We start from the raw sequence: 19,849 nt of genomic DNA, 5'->3' as shown, positions 1-19,849 counted from the left end.
CCACACCCATTTGATGCTCAGGGATTACTCCTGGCTATGCGCTCAGAAATCGCCCCTGGCTTGGGGGGACCATATGGGATGCCAGGGGATCGAACCAAGGTCCATACCTTGGCTAGCACTTGCAAGGCAGACACCTTACCTCTAGCGCCACCTCACCGGCCCCAGCTGTTATAATTTATTAAGATAATCTTTTTCCCTTGTTGGCTCTTCTTGTTTAGGGATTTTATGGGCAGTGTTTTGGTACTGATTTTGTAGAAGTGATAAAGGACTCTGCTCCTGTGGACAAAACCAAATTGGATCCTAACAAGGTAAGAGGAATTTATCAAAGGTGACCATCAGGCTGGGTTTTTTGTTGTTGTTTTATCCTAAGAACATAAAGTATCCTCTGGTCATCTAAGTCATCTCAAATACTGTTAGATCAAACCTTCAAGAAATCAGACTGGAACTTTCATGAAAGAAACTTGAATTTCTCAAACACTGTGCATGACTTGCACTACCACAGGCCCTAAGAAAGCATTTAATTTACCACTCATCCTTGGAAGTAGCTGTTGCTATTCCTATTTCGCAGATGTGAAAACTGAGGTATAAAAAAGTTAAGTCTTTTTCCCATGATCAATCAAATGTCCTAATTTATAGTCTCAATCACTGTTCTTTATGGTTTTTCTGAAAACCTCTAGACTCCCATTTAAAACAGGTTAAAAGATGCAAATGTATTGCTGACATCTTTTAAGTGACGACCTACTTTCCAACTGGTAGTATTTCCCCCCAGCCAATTGCAAGAACACTGTGGAAAGGGTGATCTTAGTCACTCGTGTGCCCACTCTTATCAACTATATTTAATTTCCCTGCCAGCTGTGCATGTCCTACAACACAATTCTGATGGGATTCCATAAACTATAGCTATAATCCCCCCTCATACCAAACCCAAGACCACCTGCCTAAAAAACTATTCACATCTGGGGTTTCGCACTCTGCCCCTCAAATTAAATTATTAATAAAAGTGACCCAGAGGAAAGTACCATTCCCCAAGAAAGTGCTTTTCTAATAATTCCAAGTATATGAAAAAGGTACATATAGAGTAAGCCCTCTGCTAGTGTATTCTGGACTTGTCACTTGCCTGACTAGACATTGTTCACCAGTCAGGAAGATTTAGTGAGTCTCATCAGTCACAGCTTTTATTGAGGTTTTTATTAGTTGGCTGACACATTATCTGGTTTTCTCAACTCAGTCACCAGACCCTTTTCCAAAAGGTCAGTGTGGTCCCTGGTTCCCACCTTCTAATCACATGCTAGCTCCTTTGGTACCCAGGGTCCATTCTAAAGCTTTCTAGCTTTTTTTCTGAGTGACACCATGAGTCACTCAGGATATTTTCATAGACTATTCTAATAAAATTAATTGTTGCACTAAAGTTGCTATAATTATAATAAAAATGACACTCTACTATTCCAAATATTTTTTGTTTTGTGGGGATTTTGTTGGGTTGATTTGGTTTTTGAACCTTGCTGGGCAGTGTTCAGGGATTACTATGGGCTCTGTGCTTAGAATCACTCCTGGTAGTGCTCAGAAGGCAGCATTCAGGAACCAGGGACCAGCCATTTGCTAACCAAGTGCCATAATCCCTCTGGTCCCTTTCCACATGTTTTTGAAATTCCGTGCCAGGAAATGTGGACAGTAACTAGATATATTCTTTATTATATCCTGCAGTGGTATCTATCTGCTCAACCTATTTCATGTATAGAGATGTTTATGAGGGAATTGTCTAAGCTACTAGGGAAAAAAGTCCAGTATTATTTAGAGGCTAAAGAATAAAGGACCTGTTACCAACTGGCAAGGCTTTACCCTGAGGAATCCAAGCTTTTCTCTCAATTCTGTCATTCAGGATATTATGGCAATGATGCAAGTTTGGAGGAATTAGCCAAGTTTAAAAGTTTGTTTTTCTGAATATTTTACAAAATTTTTTTCCCTTCAGTTCCATTTCTCTCATCTAGAAACTATGATAAGAGCTGGGTCTCTGGAAGACTATGACTGGCTTTGTGCCTATAGCAATCTGTGTATAGCACATGCTATTGGAAGACCCCTCGGCATTCCTGATACAGAGAGAGCTCTTTCCTCCTCTCTTACCATGTCCAAGGAAGGTTGTGAAAATTTTACATGAGAATCATAGCCTAGAAATACAATCAGGTTTCATCAGACCAGATAGTGACTTATGAACTGTGCTCAGTAATAGCTCACCGGTTCCCTACAATAAATGGATATTGCAGAACATAGGGTTATTGGGGCCGGAGTGATAGCACAGTGGTAGGGCATTTGCCTTGCATGCAGCCAACCTGGGACAGACTCAGTTTTGATCCCAGGCATCCCATATGGTCCCCTGAGCCTGCCAAGAGTGATTTCTGAGTGCAGAGCCAGGAGTAATCCCTGATTGCCGCCAGATATGGCCCAAAAACAAACAAAAAAAGAACATAGGGTCATTGTCATTCTTCCTGTTATAATTATTCCTTCTTAATAAATGTCCCCATTATAGTGTATGTGTGTGCATTTATGTGTGTTTGTATGCACATGGATGTATGTGCTTCTGTTTTACATATGTAAATACAAAAATACAGTTCTTGGATGTTTAGGCCTATGGATTTTGACAACCATCATCACAATCATCATATTGAAGAGTCAGCTACCCAAAAGTTTCCCCCCATGCCCTTGCATAGTCATTTCCTATCCTCTGCGTTCAGTACTACCTGTCAGTGCACTGTCTTAGTAACTTCACCAACTTCTTCAATGTCAGATCTCAGTTAAAAAGTAGAATTGTACAAGGTTTTGAGCTGGGCTTCTTTCGTTTTTAATATTGTGTTGGAGACTCATCTATGTTGTAGTAACTACTTCCTTTTTGTTGTTGTGTAATATTCCCCAATGTCTCTGTACCACCATTGGTTTTTTGTATTGTGGATAGTATAACTAGAGATATTTTTGCAAAGGTTTTAGTGTAAGTCTGTTTTTATTTTGTTGAGGCAACCATCTCAGAGCAGGCTTGAAGGCTTGTATGATTTTATATAATTTTGCTATATCAAAAACTGCCAACCTCTTTTCTTTTTTTTGTTTTGGTGCCACACCCGGTGGTACTCAGGCCTTACTCCTGGCTCTGCACTCAGGATTCACTCCTTCCTCGTAGTGCTCAAGGGGACATGTGGGATGCCAGGAATTGAACCCAGGTTGGCCATGTGCAAGGCAAATGCCCTACTTACAATACTATTACTCTGGCCCCAATGTCAGACTCTTTTCTTTGGAAAAGTTACTGTACCATTTTGCATTCCCGTCCTCAGTATGAAATTTCCAACTGCTTCTATTCTTTCAGAACATGATAGTGCCAGATTTCTTTACTTGGCCATTCTGACATATATGTAGACACATGGTTCTTCTGAAAAAGCAAATTGTGTTTTTTTTGTTTTTTAAATAGCAATTTTCAAAGTGATAAACTAAGTTTCAAGGACTCAGGTCTTTGAGGAGGTCTGGCTTCTAGTTGTAACTTCACACACACATTCCTTTCTCTCCAAAAGAAATCAGGAAAGGATGCTCTAGACTGTAGCCCTAGGCTACCAAGACTTTAAACTCTAAGGCGGGACAATGTCCAGCTGTGTTCCCTATCTGTCCCAGGGACTAACTTAACGGTCCTTTGCTAACTAGTTCATCTTTATTTTCCCCTTACTTTCCTCTCTTCAGGCCTATATACAAATCACGTTTGTGGAGCCCTACTTTGATGAGTATGAGATGAAAGACCGATTGACTTACTTTGAGAAGAATTTCAACCTGCGGAGGTTCATGTATACCACCCCATTCACTCTGGAGGGGAGGCCACGGGGAGAGCTGCATGAACAATACCGGAGGAATACAGTGCTCACCACCATGCATGCCTTCCCCTATATCAAGACCAGGATCCGCGTGGTCCAGAAGGAGGAGGTAAGGCCACTGCCAGTAGAAGGAATGTACTCCAGGCTGGGACACCTCTGATTGAGGGAGCCTACATAACCTCCAAGCACATATACAAGCCAATTTCATGCCCCTTCATGCTAAACTGTGGTGAAAATCTGAGGAAAAACAACAACAACAAAAAAAAAAACATTAGAATGGTGACTGCCCATTTATTCTCATGGGACCAGGGAATCCCACGAGATTCCTTGTCAGCTGCATGATTGGCAGCACTACTTTACATAGATATATTTTCTGGTTTTTTGTTTTTGTTTTTTTATTTTGGGGCCACTCTGGCAGTCCTCAAAGGTTATTCCTGGCTCTGTACTCAGAAATTGCTCCTAGCAGGCTTGGAGGACCATATCGGATGCTGGAAATTGAACCAGGTTCAGTCCCAGGTTGACTGCACGAAAGGCAAACACCCTACCACTGTGCTATCACTCTGGCCCCAGAAATATTTTCTGTTGTGAAATTTTGATCTTTAAGATAAATGCATTGCCATTATAATATGGACAAATCTTTTTTTTTGTTTTGTTTTGTTTTGTTTTGTTTTTTGGGTCACACCCGGCAGTGCTCAGGGGTTACTCCTGGCTGTCTGCTCAGCATTGCTCCTGGCAGGCACGAGGGACCATATGGGACACCAGGATTCGAACCAACCACCTTTGGTCCTGGATCGGCTGCTTGCAAGGCAAACACCACTGTGCTATCTCTCCGGGCCCAATATGGACAAATCTTTATTTTTAGTAACTCAGTCTTCTAAAATAGATATGCATTTTATACTTGCATTAAATAGAAAGGGTCTTTGTTATTGTTGTTTTTGATTTGCTTTTGTTTTGTTTGGGGACCACACCAGACTGTGCTCAGGCTTACTTCTAGCTCTGTGCTTAGAGATCACTTCTGGAAGTCTCAGTAAACAATATGGGGTACTAAGGATCGCATCTTGTCTTCTGTGTGCAAGGCATGCTCCATATTCACTATCCCATCTCTGTCCCCTAGAAATATATTTATATTTAATAATATATTATATATTTAAAATTTAAAGGTGGTAGAGACATAAGTTCAATAAAGAACATTGTGGTGTTTATTATTGGAAACAGAAACCACACAATCAAGAAGCCCCAAAGAATTGCTGAATGCACTAGGCCAGGGAGACAGGAATAACTGCTGAATTCTAGTCCCAGCTTTCACCAGATGGGCTCATCTTCTTTTCCCAATGACAGCAAAGACCCTATTGTCTTTCCTGGATCTCTGTATAGTGGGACAAATCAATCAAAACCTATCAGTCAAAACCTATCTCAAGTCATAAAATCACTCAACTTTACACACACCCAAAACTTTATTTTATTTTGAAATGCAAACAGGTTACATTTACCTGGCATTCCTTTTACACAGGGCCCTAGGCTTCACTGCTGGGCCTGTTGTTGGCAATCCGATCATCAATTATAGAAAACACTGTACAGAATGCCCTGCCCTAATTTTGAGCTTGGATTTTTTATTAACTTGAACAAGCAATTACAGATTGCTAACAAATAGAAGAGCAGAATTTTATGTTTATATGATTTTTTTTCTGCAGTTGTTTCTTGCATACATCTAATATGATAGGAATCCTTAGACTCACTTTCATAATGTGTTGCCCAAGCACTCAGCTTGGTTTTCATAGGAAAAGCTCTTCCCTTTTCACACCCTTAGCTCATCAGCTTATGCATTATTTAATTAGCTTAGATCATTGAGATAACACATGAGACAGGCACAATGAACATGGTGAGAAAATCCACATGAGTTTGGTTGGGTAGGAGCAGAAAGGGATGAGCTCAGTGGGAAGTAGCCAGGTACTCGAGGGTGCCACAGCAACCAATTTTATATAAGGCAAAGAAAGTCCCACTAGAGACTGCTAAGAGATGGCCACTTTAGCAGGTCTTTGTTTTATTCCTGAGTTAGGGTTTTTATTTACTTGTTTTTTTCTATCTTGAGATGTTGTGATTGAAATATTGGTTTTGTTTTTTGTTGTTGTGTTTTCATCAAATCATTGTGAAATACAGAGTTAAAGAGTTGTTGATGGGGAGGTGGAGTGTTAGTACGGTGGGTAAGGCATTGGCCTTGCACACAACTCATCCAGGTTCAATCCTTGGCATCCTATATGGTCCCCCTACCACTGCCAGGAGTAATTCCTGAATGCAGAGCCAGGAGTAACCCCTGGGCACCACTGTGTATAGGCCATCTCCCCCAAAATAGTTGTTGATAGTTGGGCTTTGGTCATACAATGTTCCAATACCCATCTCTTCACCAGTGTTCATTTCCTGCCATCAATTTTCCCAGTTACTTTCCCATCCCCATCCACACAGTCTGCCTCTATAACAGATGCTTTTCTTTTTCCTCTCTCTCTGTCTCTGACTCTCTGTGTGTGTGTGTGTGTGTGTGTGTGTGTATGTGTGTGTGTGTATTTCTTTCTCTCAGTGTGTGTATAAAAGTGTCTGTATGACTGTCTCTGTTTCTTTTTCCTCTCTTTCCCGTTTTTCCTTTTAGACAACATGGTTTGTAATACTTTTACTGAAGGGATAATCATACATATAACTTTACTTCCTTTCAAATTTCAGTTCTTGCCCAGAGTGATCATTTCCAACTATTATTGTCTTAGTGATCTCTCTGTCTTACTGAACGTCCCCCCATCATTTCTTTCTTTTTTTGCTGCCCCCATCATTCCTGTCTTTGGATATTATACAATGGGTTTTATTTTTTATATCATACAGATGAGTATGATCATACTATGTCTGTCCCTCTCCCTCTGACTAATTTTACTTGGCATGTTACTATTCCTGTCTATCCATATATAAACAAATTTTATTATTCATTTTTTCTAATATCAATTGCAGTACTGTTAATGGTAGTGTTTTATACATACACCATTCCAGCACCACATCTTCCACCAGATTGTCCAGTTCCCTCCACCATTATCACAGGATATTTCCACCATCAACCTAATCCCTTCCATCCCCCTGTCTGGTCTTCCCAGTTCTGTGGATCAGTATAACAGGTTTTATTGCCTTTAGCCATTTATTTTCCCTTATTAGTCTTCTTTATATCACACATAGAAGGGAGATCATTCTTTATCTGTTCCTCTACTTCTTGCTGACTTTGCTCAGGATGAAACCTTCCAGTTCAATCCATAGAGTAGAAAAATCACATAATTTTATCTGTTCCTACATTCAAGTAGTATTCTATTGCATATATAGTCTTTAATTTCTTTATTCAATCATCTGTTCCTAGATAGTTGAGTTATTCTCAGATTTTAGCTAGTTTAAAAAGTGTTGCAATAAGCATAGGAACACAAATGTCTTTTAAAATGTTGTTTTTGAGCCCTTGGATTAGATGCCAAGAAGATGAATGTCTGGGTCATATGAAAATTCAAATCTTATTTTTAAAGAAGTGTCCCTATTACTTTCCAAAATATTTGGGCCAGTCAGTATTCCCATCAGCAATGGATGAAGATTCCTTTTCCCTACATCCATACCAACACTGGTTTTGTTCTTTTGGATGTGTGTCAGCTTACTGGTTCTCATCATTGTTTTGACTTGAATTTCCCTGTTTTTATTTTAGTTTTGCTTTTTGAGCCATACCTGCTGATGCTCAGGGAATACTCCTGGCTAGGCGCTCAGAAATCACTCCTGGCTTGGGGGACCATATGGATCGCCAGGGGATCGAACCATGGTCCATCCTAGGTTAGCACGTGCAAGGCAAACACCTTACTGCTTGCACCACCACTCCGGCCCTAGACTTCCTTTTTTAAATAGTGGCCACATACCAGCAGTGTTACAGAGCCACCAGTGTTTCTTGGGGTCCCAGGAGGTGCTAAGGCTCAAACTCAGGGCCTCACACATGCTAGAAATATGCTTGCCTCTTGACCTATCTCCCTTCTTGTCTTCAGTTCTCAAACATTAGGATATTATGGGTATAGCACTATAGTAAATGTATGGGCTCCATAAGAGGCCTTAAAACTTTTTGTGGCTATCTATAGTTCCCTGAGATCTTAGTATTTTTCTTGTTTAGGGCTGCCATAACAAAGTACCCCAACTAAGGCTTAAATCACAGAAGTATATTCTGAAGAGTACACTTCCAACTTCTAGAGAACCAAAGTTCAAGATCAGGATGTGATTAGAGCCAGAAGGCAGCAGCCATTTTTGCCCTATCTCCCTGGGCTCGTAGAGTCCCACCTTCTTCCCATGTCTCTTACATAGTCCTCTCTCTATATCTATGTCTTTGCCCCCAAATTCCTAGTATTCCTATAGGAACTTTATTTAGTTTGAATTTTAATCCATCTGAATAAACTTTATAAAGACCCTACCTATCCCAACTAAGATCATATTCTGAGGCTTTTGAAGTTGAGATTTTAATGGGTGAATTTAGGATTATAATAGTCTACCCATAATATCCTACATCAAACCAATGGAACTTAACATGTAGCAGATTGATTCCTAAATGGAATTCTATTACTAGGAATTCATTTCTGGTGATTTATTTAAGGTACAGGCAATTCCCAAATCTTGTGTCATAGTGGAGAATCTGGGATAATCCGGGTGCTGTGCTTCTAAAAGCCTTGCTAAAGTAACTTACTTAATGATAGAAATGAAAAATTTGACTGTGTAGAAAGATCACAAACATCATGTGTCAAATCTTTCCCACCCCACTTATTATTACCTATGTCATGTTATGTCTCTTACTTAATCTCACAAATCTTTCTTTAATGACATAATGGAGATAGTAATGAGACTTAAGAAACAAATGATAAGTGTCTGTAAATATCTGGAAGCATAATAAGCAATAAAGGAACACAGGTTCTTCCTTCTTATCTATATTATTTTAAGAAATTAATCTACAAGTCTCCTTTGGGAGTTCTGCTTCTTTAAATCTAGCTACCATCTCTGTCCTAACTTCAAATTTGCTCTCAACTTTTATGACCAGCCATTGACATTTTTTCTCTTTTATTTAGTTTGTTTTGACACCAATAGAAGTGGCCATTGAGGATATGAAGAAGAAGACCCTGCAGTTAGCCGTTGCCATTAACCAGGAGCCTCCTGATGCTAAGATGCTTCAGATGGTGCTGCAGGGCTCTGTAGGAGCTACTGTCAATCAGGTGAACAAAACCACCCAGTGGCCACTGCTCTGCACCCTGATCTTTGGGTTCTCATTAGTAGTCCTAATCCTTCATCCTAGATATTGATGCAGAGTCCAGTTGACATACAAATGACGTTGCTAAACTTAGTATACATATGGAGTTTAGAAGAATTTGAGGAGGTCTCTTCTGTTTCATGTCTATGTTTCAAGATCATAAAAAAAATCACTCAGGATGTATGGATTATTGTCCGAGGAACAACACTTTCTCAGGAAAATATTTTATTGAGGCAGACTTGATAACATGATCCCTGTTAGGGTCCTGTTAGATTGTTGAGTCACATCCAATTTTAGACAAGTTATTGCAGAGACTTACTTACGAACACCCATTGAAAGGACCAGAGAAATAGTACAAGGGGTAATGTGCTTAAGGTGTCTTGCAATCCCCAACATTGCAAATGGTTATCCAAGCATAGCCAGGAGTGATGCCTGAGCACAGAGCCAGGAATAGCCCTTGAGCACTGCTGAGTGTGGTCCCAAACCAAAATAATAATAATAATAATAATAATAATAATAATGAATTTTCTTTAAATCTGAAATTCCCATAGAAAAGAAAAGGAATCTAGAACATGTAACCCCTGAGTTTGTCACCAGATGAACCCAGCCTGCCAGGTGTCCTATAGACATGAATGATCTTGGAAGAGGCTTCTTGGCTTCTTAGACCAGACAGGATTTTCTGCGACCCAATAGGTTCCAATTTCTCAAGTTCATTATGGAACTAAAGACATTTCAGATGAAGGGAGATACTAGCTTCATCTGTTCTGTGGACAGCTGTCATTTTAGAGCTAACACTTCTCTAATCTATGTCTCTATAGTGAAAAGCTCAGTTAGAATCACAATTCTTTCTTCACTTGACAGAAACGGAATCCACTAAAAATTTCTATGTGCATGTAATATCAAGAGCACAGAAAATAGCAGAAAAGAAGTGGTTGTTATTTTTTTAACCTCAGATAATACTAGAAAGCATTTGCTTTTGAAAACCCTTATTCTCCTATAAAAATAGAAAACTTTGTAAATTTACAAACATAATTTGTACTCAAACCAAAGTGGTAATACTCACAAGCTGGACAACCAGACAAATTGATGTAAAGGTTGTCCAGGACAATCCTCATGAGGAAAGCAATTCAAAGCACATATGTACTCTTGTGTGGTTATATTACCTTTATATTTGAAGAAACTCATTATTAATAATATCTCAATAAGCAGTTACATTTGTACTTTAAGTATTTGACTCAAACTCCAGGTTCATAAGAAATCAAAGTTTCCTTGGCTCTTTAAGACCTTGTTTGTTTATTTTCACCATTCTAACTACAAAATTAAATGTTACAAAATTAAAAGTCACTCCAAACTTTTTTTCTACTAAAATTTAATTTTCCTGCTTAGATTAGTATTGTGTTTTGCTTTTTCCATCAGGGACCACTGGAAGTAGCCCAAGTATTCTTGGCCGAAATTCCAGCTGACCCAAAACTCTATCGACATCACAACAAGTTGAGATTGTGCTTTAAGGAATTCATTATGAGGTAAGGAAGAAAATGGCTGGAAATTCAGCAAAGCAACAGTTCTTAGGGAACTGCTAAAACCATGTTTCCTATATAGTCCCTAGACCAACAGCTTCAGGATCATAGAGAACTTAAGCATTATTGAGATATATCCCAGAACATTCTAGAAAGGCACCAATCAGACCTTCTGAAATCTTCTCTAGATGAGGCACCAGAAATTTGAGTCTCAAGATGGCGCATTCAGAAATCTGAATAGGAACCACGACTTCCATAGGGTTCCCATTTAGAGGCTCTGCACAGAGCACTGCTACCTTTAGCCTTTTGGGATGTCTCCCACTAAGTACTTTAATGTCTGTCATCTCAATGTGTGCCTTACAACCACTTTGTAAAACAAGCATCCTCACCATCCTCAATTGATAAAAGAACAGGGATTCAGAGACAGGTGAATTTACTTAAGATCACAGCCAGTTAGAAGCGGAACTGAGTTCAGATCCAGGTCTTCTGGATCCAAACAATACTCCTTGCTATGTGATGAAATTCCACTGCTGTTACCACTGCTGATTCATTGTTGGGAGAGGTTCTTGGCATTGGCAGTTTTTGTAATATATTATACAATAGATTCCAAGCTTAAATGTAAAAAGAGACACTCCATCTAGGTTCTTAGACTTTTTCAAGGTTTCTTTTCTCTAGTTTTCAATATATAATAAGTCTCATCTGTGCTCCTGAATTTTACAATGGAGCTGACTTCAAGAAGTGCATGTGGTTAGTCTGGGCAGGAAGTGGGTCTTGCCATCTGTTTCAGGTACATTGGACTTACATGATCCCAAAATGAATGATTATGAAGGATATGATAGCATTTTACCTATATAAGCAAAGGATATAAACCAGAGCAATAGCACAGGTGTAAGGTGTTTGCCTTACATGGACAACTGGGTTCAACCCCCGACATTCCATATGGCCATCTGAGCCTACCGGGAGTGATTTCTGAGTTCAGAGACAGTTGCAATGTCAGAGTGCCACTGGGTATGCTCCCCCAAAGAAGAAAATATATTAGAGAAAGCTATTCCTTGAAATCTGAAACCTTATGGTGGCATATCAAATCTAGAAATATCCCACATCTCAGTAGAAAGAGAAAGAATAGAAAATAAAGATTAGGGCCCGGAGAAATAGCACAGCGGCGTTTGCCTTGCAAGCAGCCAATCCAGGACCAAAGGTGGTTGGTTCGAATCCCGGTGTCCCATATGGTCCCCCGTGCCTGCCAGGAGCTATTTCTGAGCAGACAGCCAGGAGTAACCCCTGAGCACCGCCGGGTGTGACCCAAAACAAAAACAAAAACAAAATAAAATAAAGATTAAACTTTGCTAGTTATGGAGATAGCACAGCGATAGGGCATTTGCCTTGCATGCAGCTAATTTAGGATGGATGGTGATTCGAATTCCAGCATACCATCCCATATGGTCCCCTGTGTCTGCCAGGAGTGATTTCTGAGTGCAGGAGCTGGGAGTAACCCCTGAGCGCCACCGGGTGTGACCCAAAAACAAAATAAAGTTTGCTAGTTATGGAGAGAACAGAATTACATGTTTACAGTATGGTATAAGATAGGAAAAATTTTTATGCATAGAAGTGAGGCTCTGGAGGGTGACACAAGCAGGAAGGCGTCTGCCTTGCCTGTGCTAGCCTAGGAGGAACTGCAGTTCAATCCCCCAACGTCCCATATGGTACCCCAAGCCAGGAGCGATTTCTGAGCACATAGCCAGGAGTAATCCCTGAGTGTGGCCCAAAAAAACAAAAAAGAAAAATGAATACTTTGGCTTTCAATAAATTATAGCTGCTTGATAATAGGATATATGCATGCTGCTTTGCGTATAGTACAATGGGGTGACATCAGAATGACTTTTTTCACTTGTTAATAATTATTAAGACAGGGGCTGGGAAGGTGGCGCTAGAGGTAAGGTTTCTGCCTTGCAAGCGCTAGGCAAGGAAAGATCGCGATCGCGGTTCGATCCCCTGGCATCCCATATGGTCCCCCCAAGCCAGGGGCAATTTCTGAGTGCTTAGCCAGGAGTAATCCCTGAGCATCAAACGAGTGTGGCCCAAAAAACAAAACAAAAAAATTATTAAGACAGATCTATATCAGCCTAACGATATGATAGGCCATAAAAATTATATCCAGGGGTCGGAACAATATAACAGCGGTAGGGCATTTGCCTTGCATGTGGCCAACCTGTGACGGACCCCAGTTAGATTCCCAGCATGCCATATGGTTTCCCAAACCTGTCAGGAGTGTTTTCTGAGTACAGAGCCAGGAGTAATCCCTGAGCACCACCGGGTGTAACATACATACATACATACATACATACATACATACATACACACACAGAGCTCCTCCCATCCCATTCACCTGCCATGTTTCTAAAGAGAAAATAAATCCTCTTCTATTACTTCTCTAAATCCACCTGCATCTCCCAGCTTTCTTGCACAAGCTCTTGGTCTTCTGTGCTGACCCATACTCTTTTGCCTTGGAAAGGGGCATTATGCTGAGGGCTTTTGAAGCTAGTACTATATTTCAGAATATTACTTTTGAACCCTGTGACTCTTCAGGACGTAAGTCTCAGACCTGAAATTAGTTGTTTCAGTGCAGTAGAACATGAACTACTCATGCAGAGAACCAATGTCTGGCCAGATCCGGGGAACCCCTCACATTTGAGTTTTGTATATGTTCAGTATGTCCTTACATATGGTCTGATCTCAGATATGACATTGGACACCAGCCCAAATTTGGGAACTAAGCCCATATTTCCAACTCCTCTGTTCTTAGAGGGGCTTCAGCTTACTCAGGGGGCAGCCACACATGTACACAACCCTGGACATGCCAGGATGGCTGAGAGGAAGCAGCAGGATGAGTGAGTGCAGTGTTGTGTAACCAGCATCACCTGTCACCCCACCAGCTGCTCTGGGGAAACTTCAGGACATGAGCCTTGCATTGGTTGCACCCCTGCTTCACTGTGTATAAGCAGCAACCCTGACTGAGCTCTGTCACCACTGAACTGCCCATTGAGCCTACTGGGAAGAAGGGATCAGGCTGAGAAGGGCATGATTAATCCAAGGCTATGTGGACAGGAAGTGGCAAAACCAACACTGAAATGAGTCTTCTGTTGGAATAAACTCTCCCTGGGGCCTGGAGTCAGGTGGAGACTGAACTGGAAGGGAAGAAACCAAGGCCATAGGGTGGAGAAAAACCCCAAGATATACCTTGCAGGGGTGGCTCTGCCCAGGAAAATGATATCTATCCCTATGAGAAGTAAACTATGATGTGTGTGCTTTGCTCAAACAAACCCTTCCTTTCTTTAACATGGTGATTCCAGTACTGCAATATGTGTCCTGAAAGCCACATTCAAGTGTGAGCCACTAGTGATATGCACTAGCACCATGGACTAAAGATGAATTATTGGGAGTGTGGACACCAATTCTTCGGGCTTGACAGCATCTCTTTAAGATATTCCCCTCCCTCTGCAGTGACTTTTCTCCTGGCCCTGAGAAGAGATGTGTTGACAGGTTTCTAGGAAGAGCTGAGAAGCAGGAGGACTGAAAATTGGAGCTAAAAAGAGGACAGTTTGCCCATGACACCAAAACTTTATTCCCTGGTTCTAAGAGATATTCCAGTGTTTTATTGATACCATGGTGCTTAATCCAGGGAGATTGCTCAGTAACAGACAGTGCACTTGCCCACTGTGTACAAGGTCCTAAGTTCAATTCCCATCACTATAAGGCCAGTCTGGAGTAGACAAGTTATAACATGTCTATGCCTGCTAGTGTTTATGACTTCTGAAAACAAGGTCAAAGAACAGTGCAGTCATTTCTTCCAGTTTTCAAAATAGATATCCTCAAATTAGCATTTGGCTCCTGCATGCCTCTTTTAGTCTGCCTATGTACCTGACTGCATCTGGAAGGCATCCTGAAACTGATTTTTATTTTACATTTAGTGGTAGCTCCTAACTGTGCTTAAAGTCTATAAAACATTAATCAGGAATGATGTAGACGTTAAATCTAAAGCCCCCATATTCCTTCCCTTGATGCCCCTCCTTCTGTATCTTCATATGTACTTCAGGTAGCCTACAATTTACTCCAGTTAATTCAAATATAAGAGATTGAGGAAAACCCAGTTAAGGGTTTTCTGTGCTTTTAAGTTAGTTCAATCAAGTCATTCTTCTGCAGAATGACTAATTATGTGATGAAACAGGGTTTAATTTTGATTAGCCAGATTAATTTTAGAAGAGAATTTTTCTTTTTTTTTTTTTTTTTTTTGGTTTTTGGGCCACACCCGGCAGTGCACAGGGGTTACTCCTGGCTGTCTGCTCAGAAATAGCTCCTGGCAGGCACGGGGGACCATATGGGACACCGGGATTCGAACCAGCCACCTCTGGTCCTGGATTGGCTGCTTGCAAGGCAAACACCACTGTGCTATCTCTCCGGGCCCAGAAGAGAATTTTTCTGACTCTAAACATGCCTTCTTCTTTACCTTTTTTGCCATCCTAAAAATGAGTTCATAGAAAGGTTAGGGTGGATTTGGCTAAAATGTTTGGATATTTCTTTATCTTAATCCACAGCTAGCTAGCTAGACAGTATTTAGAAAACAATTTATAACACTCTATTCACCTGTGATTTTTTATTGTGGCCCTTTATCTAAGTTTTTAACTACATTTTGAGCATTTTTTTTGTCCCATTCACTTTGTTGATTTAGAAACTCTCATGGGTTTAGCAGTGTAGAGTAAAAGGCAAGACTGTCATGTTTCAATAACTTGGTTTTTTCTATTGGCATACCCATCCAGTTTGGGGAACAGTAAGACATTAGGTTTAATGACCCACAAGTGAAATCAACATGTGTTGGAAAGATTTCTTCTTTATTTCTCTATCATGATCAGCTCTACTGCTTAGGGTGAAGGATAGAGATGATCTAGCTTAAAACAGAGAATTTCATGGGCCTGGAGAGATAGCACAGCAGCATTTACCTTGCAAGCAGCCAATCCAGGACCAAAGGTGGTTGGTTCAAATCCCGGTGTCCCATATGATCCCCCGTGCCTGCCAGGAGCACCGCCGGGTGTGGCCCAAAAACAAACAAACAAACAAAAAAAAAAAACAGAGAATTTCCACCTTTTTACAACCATGGACAGATGGTTGAAAACCACTAAATTAGAGGATTTGTGTCTTGTGTTTTTAACATAGGGAAATCCATCAGCTACTACCTGTTTGATGTCACTCATTCCTTTTTTTTTCTCTTAGAGATCATTCTAGATGTGATCAGGTGTCACTTTAAAACTGCAGTGGTGGGTGGGAGGTTGAGCCACAATCAGCTGTGCTCAGTGGTTATTCCTAGCTCTGTGCTCAGGAATTACTCTTGGTTGGCTTGGTGGGTTATAAGAGATGTGGAGATTGAACCCAGGCTATCTGCTGTACCCTGCTCCAGTGCTATAAATCTAGTATTTTTTTCTTTCATTCATTTTGGATGGTTTTGGGGCTACACCCAGCAGTTTTGGGGTCAACTTTGAGTGCAATGCTGGAAGTTGTTGCAGGCAGTGTTCAGAAGATCATGTAGTGATCTGTCTCCTGCATGAAAGTATGCATCCTAGTTCTTTTAGTCCTCTCTCCTGTTCATGCAGGCTTCTTAATCAATAATAAACTATTTTGGGGGAAGGCCACACCTGGTGGCACTCAGAAGTTACTCCTAGCAGGCTTAGGGGGCCATATCGGATGCCAGGGCTTGAATCCAGGCTGGCTGCTTGCAAGACAAACACCCTACCCACTGTACTATCATTCTGGTCCCAGTAATAAACTATTTCCACTTTTGTGAGAGCTCCAAGTAGTGCTCTAGAGACTGAGCCCCTTTCCAGAAATTATCCGGCAACGGAACCTGCATTTCAATTTAAGGGCCTGAGGATGTGAAGCTGTTTGGATTCTGCTGTACCTGGATACCAGGGCCCACCCCAGCAGTACTGGGAACATGGGGTCACAGCTCTCCATGCTTGAGGGACAAAGTGGAGTCAGAGCTAAGTCAAGTGAATCATCCCCTATTTTACCTTTTTTTTTTTTTTTTTTGAGGGTTATTGGGGGGGGGGTGATTTTTGTTTGTTTATTGGTTTTTTTTAGTTTTTTGACCTTTTGGGCCAAATTTGGCAGTTTTCAGTGATTACGCCTGACTGTGTTCAGGAATCATACCTGGTGGGTTCTGGGGACCATATGGGATGGCAAGGATCAAACCTGGGCTACCTACTCACTGTGCTATCAGCACTCTGGCCCCTATTTTACTTTTATTTATTTATTTATTTTTGGCTTTTGGGTCACACCCAGCAGCACTCAGGGGTTATTCCTGGCTCTACACTCAGAATTCGCTCCTGGCAGGCTCAGGGGACCATATGGGATGCCGGGATTCAAACCACTGTCCTTCTGCATGCAAGGAGAACACCTAACCTCTGTGCTATATTTCTGGCCCCCCCTATTTTACTTTTAAAGTAAACTCTGATGGTTTTCTTAGATCAACTAGTCCAGGAGTCTCAAACTCAATTTACCTGGGGGCCGCAGGAGGCAAAGTCGGGGTGATCCTAGAGTGCAAAGTCAGTAGTAAGCCTTGAACATTGGGGGGTGTGACCCAAACAACTAAAACAAAATGAAACAAAAAAAAGATTCCTCTAGGTTAGGACCACAAAATGTTGTACAAAGGGCCGCAAACAGCCCTCGGGCTGCGAGTTTGAGACCCCTGAATTAGTCTATTGTTTAACCTGTCAATTGAGATTTTTTTGCTTTCTTTCAGGGACAACATCTTTACTTCTAGACATTCTACTTTCATGTCTTTCCATGTTTTGTTGAGGACTTTATATGTGTAATTATATTTCTGTACTAACTTTGCTCTTACATTCTGCTTTAATTTTTTCCTCATATTAGGCTTAGTTATGCTGGTTACTTCTATGGGTTCTCTCTTACAGTGATTAGTTTTCTTCTCTGGTTTTCAGTTCTTTTATTGGGAGTTTCTCATTGGCAGGGAAAATTTTCTATGGAAAATCCAAGAGCCCTGGTTGAGAGGATATTTTTCTAGAGCAACTTGACATTTATTTATTTAGAATGCCTAGCGACCTTTGTTCAGATACCAAGGAAAGTAGTTATCTTCTTGGCCTAGGATTTAAGTTGGCCATCGTGGACCACTCACAATGGAGGGCTGTAAGTTCAAAACTCAGACTTGCAGATGACACAGCTTCAGAGCCTTAGATGGCACAGCCTTGTAATTTTCCAACTTGGTTTTCTTTTCCAGTCATGACCTGAAGCTGTCAACCAACTTCAGTTTCACCTTTTTTCTAGACCCCTTAGATAAGGGATCTTTTCAAGCCTATATATTATGTCCAGGTAGTATATCCAGGCTTGGTTGGTCCTGATCTAGGCTGTATCACGTACCTGGTGTTTTGAACTCACCTGACCTTGGATCCTGGTGACAGCTGGCACTAGCTCCTGTTACCAGTCTGATTCAGATTCATAAAATTATTTTCCTTTCTGGCACCTTGGGCTCTCTCTCTTTTTTTTTCCTTCTTTCTCTCCCTCTCTCTTACCACCCATTCCTCTCTCTCTCCTCTCTCTCTCTGTAATTCACATGTTTATAGCAGAGATATGGCTCACTGGCAGCTGCCATGTCTGGATATTGCTCCCATCAGTGTCTGATTAGTGTAATCATGACAGGTAGCATTCTACCATGCAGTTGGAATATTCAATTCCTTTCCTCCTATTGTGCATGTGAACAAGCAAGCTAACTTTTCTGAGCCTCAGAGACAAAATAAAGATAAATGCTGATTTCAAGTGTGTTGAAAACTCCTTAAGGATTTCAGTTTATTAAAACTGAAGTTTTTAGAAATTTGCATATTGAAAAACTCCACAGGTAATCCTAAATTTCTATAAAGTTAATCAACATTCCTAGAAATGTTCATCGTCTTGCTTTCTACTTGGGCGAAATAAAACATCCCCTCTTCCCTATCTCTCTCCTCCTTGATATCTGCACCTCAGGTGTGGGGAGGCCGTAGAGAAGAATAAGCGACTCATCACTGCTGACCAACGGGAATATCAACAGGAGCTCAAGAAGAACTACAACAAACTGAAAGAGAACCTCAGGCCAATGATCGAGCGGAAGATTCCAGAGCTCTACAAACCCATGTTCAGAGTGGAAAGTCAAAAGAGGTATAAATAGGGCAGAAGAGGAAGGATGGAGCCTGGGGTTGGGGTTGAGGCCCCAGATTTCAGGGCAAGCTATACAACATAACCTCTAGGGGCTGGGCTAGAACCAGTGTGGGCTAGAACCAGTGGGCTAGAACGAAGTGTGGGCTTAGGAAATAGAGCAGTGGGCAGCCCAGGTTTTATCCCCAGCATCTGATATAGTTCCCTGGCACTGCCAGGATTCTTGATTGCCAGAGCCAGGAGTTACCCCAAAGTATCATCTGGCATGGCCAAAAAAAAAAAAAAAAAAACTAAAACAACAACAACAACAAAAAAAAACATGTGATATATTCCAATTCCCTCCTATCCCCAGGACTTTCTCCTTGACCTCTCAGAGACCCCTGCCTGTTGGCTCTCTGCCAACAGTCTTCCCAGGGCTGAATGGCTACCTGTGTTTTTTCTGGTTCAGTGCAAAGGTATCTTAACACCTTCACTGATTCACTGGTTTCTCCATGATTGATGTCCTTTTGGGGGGTGGGGATGGGGTGCACATTCCCACATGACCCCACTTTAAAAGGCTAATTGATCTTTCTCATCTTTCTCTCTTCAATTTCAGAGACTCCTTCCACAGGTCTAGTTTTAGGAAATGTGAAACCCAGTTGTCACAGAGCAGCAGCTGAGCAGAAGTCTCCCCACTTCCTGACAAGAGACCCCATGAGCCCAGAGAAGGCCTCTCTGGAACCAACAAGAGAAGAAATTGGTCTCTCTCTCTGACCGAAGTTGGGCTCTCTGGGCAGGTGGTACTCATACACTTTGGCATCCAAGGGACCATGAGAATTTTGAACATGAAGATACCAAAGTGGGATTTGATCAGATTTGGGTGGTCAGATTTGGTGACATACTTTGGAAGGACACTTGTATATTTATTAAAGCTTTTTTTTTTTTCACTATATTGTACAAAACAAAACTTAGAGAGCCCTTCTGGGAAATTTCTGTCTACCCCAGAGGTGGTTTCATCTGCTCCATATTTGGACTTG

General features: G+C 41.1%; 1 protein-coding gene across 1 annotated transcript in view; it reads left to right on the top strand.

The window, feature by feature from the left end:
* DOCK8 (dedicator of cytokinesis 8) overlaps nucleotides 1-19,492 on the top strand; it is a 192,716-nt gene extending 173,224 nt beyond the window's left edge. Inside the window, exons 42-47 of the mRNA XM_049772796.1 lie at nucleotides 219-308; nucleotides 3,715-3,951; nucleotides 8,945-9,088; nucleotides 10,540-10,646; nucleotides 18,666-18,836; nucleotides 19,429-19,492. Of these exons, the coding sequence (XP_049628753.1) occupies nucleotides 219-308; nucleotides 3,715-3,951; nucleotides 8,945-9,088; nucleotides 10,540-10,646; nucleotides 18,666-18,836; nucleotides 19,429-19,492 (813 nt within the window). The remainder of the gene's footprint in view (nucleotides 1-218; nucleotides 309-3,714; nucleotides 3,952-8,944; nucleotides 9,089-10,539; nucleotides 10,647-18,665; nucleotides 18,837-19,428) is intronic.
* Nucleotides 19,493-19,849: the final 357 nt, after the last annotated feature.

This window comes from Suncus etruscus, chromosome 1 (assembly GCF_024139225.1).
Source record: "Suncus etruscus isolate mSunEtr1 chromosome 1, mSunEtr1.pri.cur, whole genome shotgun sequence".
NCBI classification, from domain to species: domain Eukaryota; kingdom Metazoa; phylum Chordata; class Mammalia; order Eulipotyphla; family Soricidae; genus Suncus; species Suncus etruscus.
The sequence above is the reverse complement of the archived record's forward strand: the minus strand, read 5'-3'. Positions and strand labels throughout refer to the sequence as shown.